The sequence below is a fragment of the Poecilia formosa genome, unplaced genomic scaffold (assembly GCF_000485575.1).
Source record: "Poecilia formosa unplaced genomic scaffold, Poecilia_formosa-5.1.2 Scaffold1, whole genome shotgun sequence".
Taxonomy (NCBI): domain Eukaryota; kingdom Metazoa; phylum Chordata; class Actinopteri; order Cyprinodontiformes; family Poeciliidae; genus Poecilia; species Poecilia formosa.
Window position 1 is genome coordinate 4,034,827 of NW_006799940.1, and position 12,567 is coordinate 4,047,393.

Genomic DNA, 12,567 nt, shown 5'->3' on the forward strand with positions numbered 1-12,567 from the left:
TATATATATGCAGAAAACGGTTTTTGGCTGTTTTTATAAAAATACCTGCATAATAATGCTGAAAGAAAAGTTTTATTTAATTATTTGATACCAAAAAGTTTGGGAATAGCTGTAATATGTTGGCATCCAAAGCTTTTGGATGCAACTTATGATCCCAACTCTTTATTTCACATTAGAAACATGCCATAGATAAAAAGAAAATCTTTCCAAAGTATTTTATGGAAGTGTCAGTATTTATGCACTTAAAGTTCACTCTGCTGAGTAGTGAGAGCTGTTTCACTGACCTCAGTCCACAGAAGGTCTTAACAGCGAAATGGGACTTTGGATAAAGGCCAGAGAGACAAAAAAAAGAAACAAAACAAATCCGAGGTGTCAGCATTTTGAAGGTTTTTTCCCTTCTCGCTGCTCATGTGATTGGTCCTGGACTTCCTTCTCTACAAGTGGATCCAGAAAGCAGCTTGAGATTTTTCTGTCTGCTCATTTCAGCTCCACTCAAACGGTGACCAACGTCTTTATCACTTGATGGCTTTTAAACTGTGTAACTTAGTCTGATCAGGAGGAAACTGAAAAGTTCTTAAATTACTTGTATTAGAAAAAAAGAGAAGAAAATTTAAAGATTTCCCTCATGGGAGCTTTTTGATTTGATATCCATTCTTTTTCTATTTTCACTGAATTCATTTAATTTTCTTTCTTTTCTCCACATTTTATTCTCTCTCTCTTTTTTTTTGGACAGTTGTGTCAGCGGTTTTTTTTTTTTATTTATTTATTTTTTGTTTGAACGGCATGCCATATTTTTTTTTGTCTAGTAAAGATTTGCAACAAAGTGTTAAGGCTTTGAGCCACATGCAATATTACACTGTGTGATGACTGCAGAGGTAAAATCTCCAGCTTTTATTTTCACTCGTTTGAATTATTCCAAGGTTTAGTTTTGTTTTCAGCTTTCTGCTTGAGTTTTTCACCTTTTGGTTCCATTTCTAGCATTAAAAACATTTTAGTTTTATTATGATTTCAATGGATTTATATATATAAACACAAACAATTATCTCTGACCTTATTTGAGATGTATTTATGACTCTGATAACATGCTTAAGCTAAATATTTTCACAATACTGCCAGATAGAAAGGATTTTGACAAATCATTACAAGGAGGGCAAAAAAGTATTAGTGGTATGCTACCATGCCTATGCACTTCTGCTGCAGCATCTAGTACAAAATAAATCTAGTCCTGCTCTCACCATCAAGAACTGAGAATGTGAAATTTAATAGTCAAGCTAAATTAAAAGAAAATCAACAGGAATAAAATAAAGTTGATGCTGAAAAATGTAACTTAGGTAGTTCTCTGTTTTGCTCAGCGCAGCCCAGATCCCAACTTTATACAAATGTGCAACAACCAAACCTGAAATTATACAGTTTAAAGGAAGAGTAGAAGCAACATATGCTGGATAAAATTACCAATGTGGGCAGAAAGCTAGTTTTCCAGCTCAGACATCACATGACCAGACATAAACAGCATTGTCCCTTCTGTTATTTCTTTCTAACAATTTCACTTACTTGCACACACAAAGGGAAGCTACGTTTAGCTTCGCAAAAATATCGACCTGATTAAATCCATGTGTTCTGAAAAGCATCTTCCAGTAAGATTACAAATCATTTGAGGCTTTTTTTTTCTTTTTTACTTTCTAAATTTTTTATGTGTTTTATTTCTTTTCACATCTCCACAGTGCTCATTACTCTGCCATATTATTGTGGCATTGCAGTCCTTTTTGAATGTTTACACTGGACTAGGATGGGAAATTTATTGGCCTATCAGCTCTACCATGATTGTTTTTTCACCACTTAAATAAGAAGAATAAATGAACATTTTCCTTTATCTAAAAACTAAGGCCAACTATTATTTACACAACAGAGGAAAAAAACGAGTCAGTAACAGTATGTTCTGCTGTGCTAATCATGTGACTGTTACTCGGTGCCTCTCAGTGTCGAGTGCACAAAGCTCAAAATGTGTCCATATGAGCTCAACTGGCCTAAAATCAACAGTGCACACATTCACAGCGTCTGCAGCCGGCCTCAACGCTCCACTGCCTGATCCTCCAGGAGAGGAGCGTTTATTGTCTTTTAATTTGCTGCTCAAAGAGTCCTGCTGGGACTGAGATACGCCTCTGTTTCTGATTCTGCTAGGAGTGGGAATGTGTTCAAGCATGTTTGTGCAGAAGGTAAAGCCTAAGTGTTGTTTGTTTGATCAGGTCTTTGTATTTTATCTAAAAAAAAATGTGACGTTCCCAAAACAAGAACCTTCATTCCTGCTGCTTCTTTGTATCCACCCAAAACCCGCTAAACTCATAGCACATGTTGCAACTTCAGGTAGAGATTGTTAAAAAAGGAGCTTTTTGAAGATTTCATGAGGGCTTCAGGAGCTGAGCCGGTGGTTTTCCTCCCCCCAGTGGTGCATTGGAGTAGTGCAACATCAAGGAGCTGGGAAGAATTCAACTTAGGTTGGTATGCAGCACAATCCAGAACAAGTCACCCCGAGGCACCATGTTGAACTCTGGTTGATCTGATCTGATTTGAAAATGATCTGTAAAAATGATGATCCTGTGACCTCACAAGATGATGCAACGTGTTCCTGCAGTTGTTGTTTATTGGCGATCAATAGGCTTTATGTTCTTCAGTCTGAGTCATGCTGACTCATTGATTCAATAACACATGAATGAGTCATTTCATCAGAAAATGTGCACGCAAGATTTAAAAGTAAATATATTTAGAACAATTTTTTTTTGTTTGTTTTACAAAAAAAAATTGATTTGTTTGCCTCTGGTCAACTTGTTGATGCTCTGCAGAAATAACTTCCAGCGCAATTGATATAAAGGTCTTCACATTAAGAGTAGATGAGCCTCAGAGACTCATATTGTCCACGCAGAATGGATGAGTGAACAAAGAAATATTCATTAGTGGAATGGATGGGGAACAATTTGACTTTTTGTGCAACAATGTCTTTAATTTAATTGCTGCAGCTTGAATTTGTTTTGGATCAATAGTGAAAAAAACAAAACAAAACAATGAAGAGCTCCATGCAAAAGTAAAAACTAAACATTACTGATAATCAATCAATCAATCAATCAATCAATCAATCAATCAATCAATCAATCAATCAATCAATCAATCAAATTTTATTTGTACAGCACATTTCAGCAGCAAGGTATTTCAAAGTGCTTTACATAATTAAAATAAAAACAGCATGCGACATTGAAAAAATACTGAGAAAGAGAAAGACATTTTGAAAAAGATAAAAAAAACGATAAAAACATTAAAACCTGCACCCCTTTTAGGACTTCAGTTAAAGTCGTTTAACTGGGACTCTAACCCTCTGGGACTTTAGTCAAACCGCCATTTGACAAGGACTCAAACCTTTAAAACTTCTTTACATAAAGAGATAAAAAACAAAGATAAAAACATTAAAAACATCGAAGACATCAAAAACCCACACTCTAATCCTAATTTAGCCATGAGCAACTCTAAACTGGTGGGTTTTAAGTTGAGATTTAAAGGCACCCAGTGTTTCAGCTGTTTTACAGTTTTCTAGAAGTTTATTCCAAATCTGTGGTGCATAGAAACTGAATGCTGCTTCTCCTCGTTTGGTTCTGGTTCTGGGGATGCAGAGCAGAACCAGAACCAGAAGATCTGAGGGGTCTAGACGGTTGGTACAGCAATAACAGATCTTTAAGGTATTGTGGTGCTAAACCGTTCAGTGATTTATAAACTAACAACAATATTTTAAAGTCTATTCTTTGAGCTACAGGGAGCCAGTGTAGGGAGTTTAAAACTGGTGTTATGTGCTCTATAGGGTACATAACATTATGTCAGAATGTTCAGAGGTAGAACAAAACTTCTTTTCTAAATCTTTTTGTTAAATAGTCTTCAAAACCGAGAATAAGATCTTAACAATGCAAACCATTAGAGGTGATGCTTACACAAATGGTTCTTCTGTGCCCAAATCCCACTCCTCACACCACACACACACACACACACACTGCAAAACAACAAACTTTTTTTTCTATTTCGCAGAAAGACAGATGTTATTAATGAATATAAAATATGTCATTGACATTTACAATGATTCTTTTTTCCCCCGCTTTAACAACAAAAACATAAATTAGAAAGGTCTCACATTTTAAACTGTGCTCTAAGTTGACTGGAAAACATCCCAGTCGAATTCCTCCCAGTTTAAATGTGAATTACTTTCAACTAGAGATAGTTTAACCCAGCCCAGACTCGAAAAGAAATAATAACATAACCTTTTAATAATGTGCCTTAATCCTTATATCTAAAATTGGGACTTCACGCCATGATGAATTAATATCAGATGCTGTTTTCTGTTTTCCAGGGATGAAAAGAAAACCAGAAATCTTCCGCCTCAGCACTTTCTGCTTTGCTGATAATCCAATTCACACATACAGTGAAGGTGATAAACATGCGATCATGCGAGGAGGAGCAGAGACATGGATCTTATCACGTAGCCAATCTGACAAAACTCTGGAATAACATCAGTGCTGGTGACGCACTGCAGAGACCCCCCCCATCCCCATTGCAGCATGCCGCTGATGGAGGGAATCACTTTAGAGGATTAAGACTGTCATCTGTTTGGATTACAGAGGCTGCTTACCTGGCCATCTGTCACCTTCAGGCAGCTTTCTGCTGCTTCTCCATATCATTCACTTTTAGCAGACACAACAGATTTGTCACAAACTTATTGCACTTCAGAATCAAATCTGATTCAATGTCAGATTATTTATATTTACAACTGAAACCAGATGTTTCCATGCACAACTTGACATGAAATTAGACTAAACTTTTGGATTGCCAAAAGTTTTACTATTAGCTCAACTCTGAAGTAAATTAATAAATATTTTCCCCCCAAGAATTAATTTCAAAATGATTTCAAGATGACTATTCCTGATGTCGTGGCTTGATAAACTTCTGATGAAAACAAATGACCTTGCGGCTGGTGTAAGAGTTTCATTATTCGCAATGAAACAAATGCTAACATGGACTAGAAGGAAGCTGTTACTCCAAAAGTAACAGAAGAACAACAGTAACTGTAGTTAATTCTGTAGTTCATTATTTTGGTAGTTTGTAAACAGAATAAATAGCAATTCTGGTAGGAACTATGTTTCAAATTTCTGTATGTGCAGTGAGGTTTCTTTCTCTCTCATATATACATAGAGGTGATAAACATTTCTGTATCAAAAGAAGTACATTATTTTTAAATCTAATCTTGAACGTTCAGTTTTCATTAGCTGTAATCTAAAGAAAAATCATCTTAATTAACATAAATAAAGGCTTGAACTCATCGGTTGGTTTGTAATCAATCTACGCAATGTGTTTCATTTAGTGAACTGTGTAAATGAAATAAATTTACTGCCACAGGAAACCTTCTCTCACCCACCATAAGTGTGGGTATAAAACATCTAACTAACCCATTCGAAGATTTAATGAGCTTCAAGTAAATATAAAACATTCTTATGAATATTTTCATGTTTATGTTCCTGCTTCTGAGCAAATTCAGATGTAGGTTTATCCACTGAAGTGCAGGACTAGAAAGAAAGGAAACAAGTCTTATGATCACCAACTACGGTGAATGTTGTATTTTTGCCTGACTGCATTTCTAAGACACTGATAACTTTTGAGTCTTTGACCTTTTTCCTCAGATGAGGCTCAGTCAGGAAAAAAAAAAAAGAAACAGCGTTACGCATTAGATCTTTATTGTGCAATCGGAAACAGTTTTTATTTCATTTTATTTTTTTACTGTGAAGCTGGATGTTTTCAGCGTTTCTCGTGGCTGCCCAGAATTCAGAGGTCACCCAGCGAGAAAGAAGAAGAGGAGGTTTGCTGTGGAAAGGACTTGATTCGGATTTTTCAGGTTACAGTGAAAATGTGCTGAAAGTAAAAAAGAAAGAGAGAAAGCGACTGAGGTTAGCTACTCCCACCTACACGCAAGAATAAAGCAACAAAACCTTGAAATCCACCCACACATCAACTGCACATTCAGAATTGGATTCGATTATTTGCATCACGCACACACACACATTTCCTGAAGCGGCTCACACATTTCTGACCCTGCTGTAAAACCACGTGTACCGCCGATGCTCATCAGTTCACGCGTGGTGACCTTTCGCTGCTAAACCAGCGAACTGAACCACCATCAGTTCATTCACTCCATCCTCAGAGCAACATTTCTTTGATTTCTGTCTCTCTGTCCATCTCACCGCTCAACCCACTCTGTTTTCTCGCTATCTGCCTCTTCATCGCTCTCCAGCTCCCTTGCAGCTGATGGAGCTTATCACGGACAAATAGGCTTAGGAGCTTTGCTATGGCAACGGCGAATCATAAAAAGCTGCATAAGCACTTCATCAGGGGCCGTGATCCGATGCCTCCCCTTGGAGATGGTGCCCTCAACCTCCTGCAACAAGTAAAGGCAGGCCAGAGAGGCTCCTGGGAAGAGGAAGAAGAGGAGGAGGAAGAGGAAGGCTCAGAGAGGTGGAGATAACGCTGAGAGAGAAGAGAGACAGAGCATCTCTCTTCTGTCTCTGGTTTTTATTTAGACTGTCCATGCAAGCCGCCTCTCTGATGTCCGACGACTTTCGCACTTTTTTCCCTCTGTGATTTTATTCCCACTGGAGCCGGACAGCAAACCTGAGAACAAGAATCAACGGTAAGAAAAGAAAAGAAAAGAAAAGAAAAAAAACAGAAAGTTGATTTTCCATTTCAAGATTTACAAGATATTTTCTTTCTTTTAATGAAAAGTAAAACAGGACAGTTTTATGAAAACTCGCCCATTTCCAGTTTGGTGCTGTAGTTTTATTTTATTTTTAGCTAGAAAGAGAAAAATCTGAAAAAGTAAATATTTGCAGTAATTGCTCAAGATGGATGGGCTGATAAATTAAATTCCCTTATTTATATTTACTTACTGAATTTTTTTGATGTTGAAAAAGAAGAATTTGAAAAAAGGTTGCAAGATTTGATTAGTTGCCTCAGTATTGGATAATGTGCCGCTTGCAATTCAAAATATTATAATTTTACTTTTTGCACATTAACGGACAGAATGAAAACTAGAAAAACTGCTAGAAGATGATTTTAAATAAAGCAAAAAATAAAATAAAAGAGAGGGAAAAATTGTGTACTGTATGATAACTGATTGAATTGAAATAATTTTTTTTGCTAAGTTCTTTGTTTTGAAATGGCACTATATAGTAGACTAAATTGAATTATTTATTTACTTGTTTGCTAAAATATTTTAGCGGCAACTAAGAGAAAGAATCACTATTTTTCTAATTTGCAAGAAAATATAAAGCTTGACAATGAAGACAAAAAGTTTCGTTTCCTCAAAAGTACATATGTTTTGCTATTAAATTAAATTTTTTGTACATGTTTTATAATGTTTGGTGATCTTCTTGCCATCCTTTTAGATGCATGTATAAAATGTGAGTAAACAAATCGCAGAACAATGAAAGAAGATCCTTTCAGATTCTTAGACTTTTGCTGAAAAACTTACATAAATCACTGTAGAGATGCTGGACAGTGTTTGGTCCAGATTTTCAAATGAATTGAAACAAAAAGACAACATGGCATCTGATGATCTGACGCCATGTTTACAGGTCAGTCACCTCTCTGCTAAATCTGCGGCCGCAGCACTAATCTCACCTCGTCTGTTTGGAAACCTTCTAGCTGAGCATGTTGAGGATAATCTGGCCTAAAAAAAAAATGCAACAGAGTGAAGCGTGAAGAGCAGCTGTGGTTTAGACGACAGCATGAGCATGACAGGAGGAGAGGAGGCTTTAGGGAAACACACCCAGGAGTTTTGTTTATGTCTTTGGATTACATTGAAAATTCATGGAAACAACAGAGACACTTTATATTCTAAGTGCTGGGACTTATTCATGCCTAAAAACAGGAGAGATTACTCAAACCTCTACTGCTTTCCCTCCCCCCCTTTTCTATCATAGAGAATAATCAGAGGCTGCAGCCCTCAACATTGAGCAGCAACGTGATTGTAGCACCTGATTAAAGCTTTCATCTCAGTCATTACACATCAATCAGCTGCCTGCACTCCAGTTTTTATTTATTTATTTCCTGCGCTAACAAAAGAGTCCCGATTGAAAGGATTGATTATGGCTGTAAGCAGATACGACACCTGTTGAAGAAAAAGAGGCTGGAGGATAAAAAGGAGGATGTTGAACTTTGGTCAGACGATTAAAATTCATATAAAGGGAATTCTGTTAATTAGAGCAATGATAATAAAGGAAAAACACCAACAAAATTGCTTATAGGTTTAAATGATTTGTGCCAAAACAATTTTCCAGTCACAGGAGATTTTATTATTTTTTTAAATTTAAATTTTTAAAAATGTTATAAGCCAATTCATGCTCTACATTAGCATTTTTTTAAAAAAGTGTCTAGGCATTAAAACATCTAACTTCATTTCAGTTGTATCATGCAGAGGTGAAGCTTTGAGTTGAAATCACTCTTCTAATAAAAGCAGCAGGGAGATTTTTATAATAGAGATGCAATTTTCTTGGTGATTATTGTCCTTTTGTCTTAACAGATCTTGCAGGAATCCTCTGCTAGGATCAAAACTGCCTTATATGAGGAGTATTAAATCTGAGATAACAGTTTTCTAATTCACTAAGACCTTCATGAGAAGAGGTTCAGGAGTAAATGCCTGTACTGCTCTGCATGGTGTTCATCACTTAATGCCGTGCAAGAAAAAAATTCTACCAGGAAAATGTGTTTAAAAAAAAAGGTGCAAGAGCTAAAAAAAAAAAAAGAGGAAAAAACAAAGTGTTTTGCATGAATAAAATCATATTCTGGGTTGGAGAACGCGTTTCTCTGCAGTGTTACAAAAACAAATTGTATGATTTACTGCAAAATTACGGCAGCAACGTTTGACCTAATTTTACCGTAGTAAACACGGCCTTAATGTATGAGAGCAACCATCACTTTAACAGTACAGAGCTACAAAAGTTTTGATTTGCTTATGACAAATTAAGTCACAGATATTCTGGGTTATTTTTTTGTGGTTTTGTTGCAGCCAATAGCTGTAAAAACAACAGTTGTAAACCTGATTATAGTAAACTCCTAAAAACATTTTCATTTGATCTTTTATTTCATTCACTCAACAATAAATATAAATAGTTTATGGAACAACTAAAAGAAATCCTGAATGAAAAGGAGCAGAAAGAAGAATAAGTTTATAATATCTATGATCCCTATTCACATCAAAAGAAAATTAGCTATTTAACTCAGAAATGGTAATATTTTTGTACTTGCATAGTTCTTTATCGTGTCAAAGCACTTTTTTGCTACATTCACACATTGTTAATCTAAAAGAAAAATCTAATCTATGCATGTTTTCAGGTACTACTTCCACACAGTATGTCAGAGATGGAATAATCAGTTAGTTATACAGAATATGCAAAGCCGTTTTGTTCAGTAATTACTTTAGTTTTTTATTAAACAACAATGATTTTGGTTATTTTAACTTTTATAAGGTTTATATAAGGTTTCCATGAAAATTGTTCACCAATAAGAACACCCTAAAACTTAACTTTAGGGTGTTTTCTTTGTATCTCGACTCCTTCAAAAATAATTAGTTGAGATTGGTGAAAAGCAAATCAGAACTGTAACTTTTATGCTACAGATTTTCCAAGAGTTAAAAAAAAAAAGAAGAGAAAAAGCATTTATTTGTTGCCAATAAGAGAATAAAGCATGTAGGTGGTAACTTTTCATCATTTTTATCCTGCAGGAGACGGTGACGGAGGGCAGAGGGCCATGGCCTCCTGGTTCAACTGGAATGAGCCGTACCAGCGGAGCCCCCGCAGGGACCCGGCCGACGTCGTCTCCGACACCCTGATGCTGGAGTTCAGCTGGCAGCTGAAGGAGGCGGAGCGGCTGCAGAGGGAGAGGGAGAACGAGTACCGGCGGTTGAAGACCGGCGTGGATTACAGCTGGCTGGCCAGCACGCCTCGCTCCTCCTTCAGCATCAGCACCGGGGAGAGGCTGGTCTTGGAGGACCTCTGCTCCAAGGTGCCGCCCTCCTGCTGCGGCCTGGTCATCCTCAAGTAAGGGAGACAAAAAAAAAAAACAAAAAAAAAGCCACAAAATTTTAAAATGGCCTTTTTTTTTTTTTTTTTTTTACTGCAAAATAAATAAATCTGAGATCTAATGAAAAATATTAGCAATAAGGTTGGATGATTGTCTGAAACTCCACTGGGTGTTTACAGCATTTACAAATTAGAAAAAAAAAACAACAAACGGTACATGTACACAAGTTTGTACTCACTCTCAAGAGTCTGAGCTTTTTAGAAAGACTTTTTGGTGCAACAGCTGCAAGTATTTTGGGGTATTTATCTATTATGACGACAATATAAGGCCATTGTGGATAGAAAAATAAAGGAAGAGAAAATTATTGACAAAAATATGAAAAATTCTGAGATTAATCTCAGAAATTTTCTAGAAAAAACCCCATCTAAAATATTATTTACTTATTTTTTTTAGAAATTGAAATTTTCATGTTTTTTCTAGAATATTTCTGAGATTAATCTCAAATTTGGATTGGATTAGCTGCATAGGATTTTATTTTGGAGTAGCAAATGGGATTGAACGCATGTGTTCACAACATTTTACCGGTTTTAATTCGGAAAAACTTTCACATTTCTTTTCACTTTACATATGAACTAAAATATGTTAAGGTTTGACGTTGCAACATGACAAAATGCAAAGTTCAGTGGATATGGATACTTTTGCAAAGCGCTGTAAATACAATTCATTTACCATTTCAACAATTATTTAGTCATATGACTGCATTAGGTCTGCAGATTTATAATAAAAATATACCCACAGGGGGCTGTCAGTACTCTACTTGGTTTCATTTGAAACTAAGTGTAGCAAAATAAAACCTGCCAAACATTTTTATTTCTGATGACGAGAGTGACAAGAAGTGTGTCCAATCCTCTTTAAGTGAGATTGTAGTGTTTAACTTTAATATATGTAGATTAGCAACCAAAAGTGGTTTGACTGGTAATGGATCTGTCTAACACTAAACATCAAGTCCCTGGGCAGGCATACTTTCTATGAAAAAAACAAAACAAAACAAAAAACTTTTATGTTGTTAAAATTAACAATCGCTCCATGAATGGATTTTTTCTGGTAAAATATACAGCTAAAGACATAGTCACTGAGCCAGGGGCATCTTCAGGGTGTCAAACTCATTTTCATTTTAAGTTAAATCAAGATCAGGAATGTCTTTAAAGGGCCAGCTGTGACAGAAAGCATTGATAAAACTATTTAACAAACTGCTAAAAATATTAATAAAAACCTGTCTCTGCATTCGATGAGGTCCTTCGGAAAATTAACTAATATTAAACATGTTTTCACCTTCATCTAATATGGTACTATACAGACAAAACTGCTGAGTTGATTGATAAAATAACATTTAAAAACACAACTCTAATCTTGCAGGTTCTAGAGCAGGGGTGTCAAACTCAATTTCACCGAGGGCCACTTCAGCATATTGGCCACCCTCAACGGGCCACATTGACGTTACAGATCAGGAGTGCATCCCTGCTAAAACACACCCCAGACAAAAGGTTGACTTCCCTCATTCAGTTCTGTAGAGGATTATAATGAGTCAATGATCCAGGTGTGTTAGAGAAGGAATGTATCTAAAGCTGCAGATGGTAGCTCCCATAGCATAAATGTATGAAAATACAATGTTAAAAAAAGATTAAACACCACCTCATATTGTTAAATAACTGATTTTATGTATTGAAGTTTTAAATATTACATTTGAGTTTCCATGGATGTAAAATTACTGCTCAGTTTAAACATTAAAATATTTAAATCAGTGTTTAAAGGTAAGCAAGCAAATATTAAAAACAAGTCACATATTTAGTCTCAGAGGCAACTGAAATCAATTAATTAAAAAAATCCTTTCTGAATATCATCTCATGGACTCTGAACTAAATGCGTCTTTCAGACCGGGAGCTGACGGCGTGTTGAAGAGTTATGGACCGGACGCTTTGGAGCGTCTGGTTAGGAAGCTCATTACAAACCTTTAGTTGAAATGGCGAGTTAAATTCAAGTCTCCATTACAGACCAGAGAAAACTAAAGAGATTACAACACTGTGTTAATCCGTTTGAGGAGCCGGTAGTTTATCTTGAGGAAATAAATGACGATGCAAAAGTTAATTAGACTGTAACAATGCGCAGTCCGCTGCTGAACCACTGCGGACGCGGCTCCGCCACTGCGAAGAATTAGAAACCGCTGGAAGTAACTCATCCAGAAGATTTAAGAAATGGAGCCTTCTGGGTTCACGTTACCCAGGAGAGCGGCGCTCTGGAGGAGCTGCAGACGTAACATCTGTCCGTTTCGGAGAAGCGAAACCACGCAAAAAAAAAATAAATACGTAAATAAAAGAAAATAAAATTAAATTAAATTAAAAAATCCCGGAAAAAGCTCACACCGGACCGCGCAGGGTAAAACACTCCCAAAGTTCAGTTGATCTGTTTGGA

At 36.2% G+C, this 12,567-nt stretch overlaps 1 protein-coding gene across 1 annotated transcript in view; it reads left to right on the forward strand.

Moving 5' to 3' along the window:
- The first annotated feature begins 5,329 nt into the window (after positions 1–5,329).
- rd3 (retinal degeneration 3, GUCY2D regulator) overlaps positions 5,330–12,567 on the forward strand; it is a 13,508-nt gene continuing 6,270 nt past the window's right edge. Inside the window, exons 1-2 of the mRNA XM_007545919.2 lie at positions 5,330–6,709; positions 9,800–10,115. Coding sequence (XP_007545981.1) covers positions 9,826–10,115 — 290 coding nt within the window. The 5' untranslated portion in view covers positions 5,330–6,709; positions 9,800–9,825. The remainder of the gene's footprint in view (positions 6,710–9,799; positions 10,116–12,567) is intronic.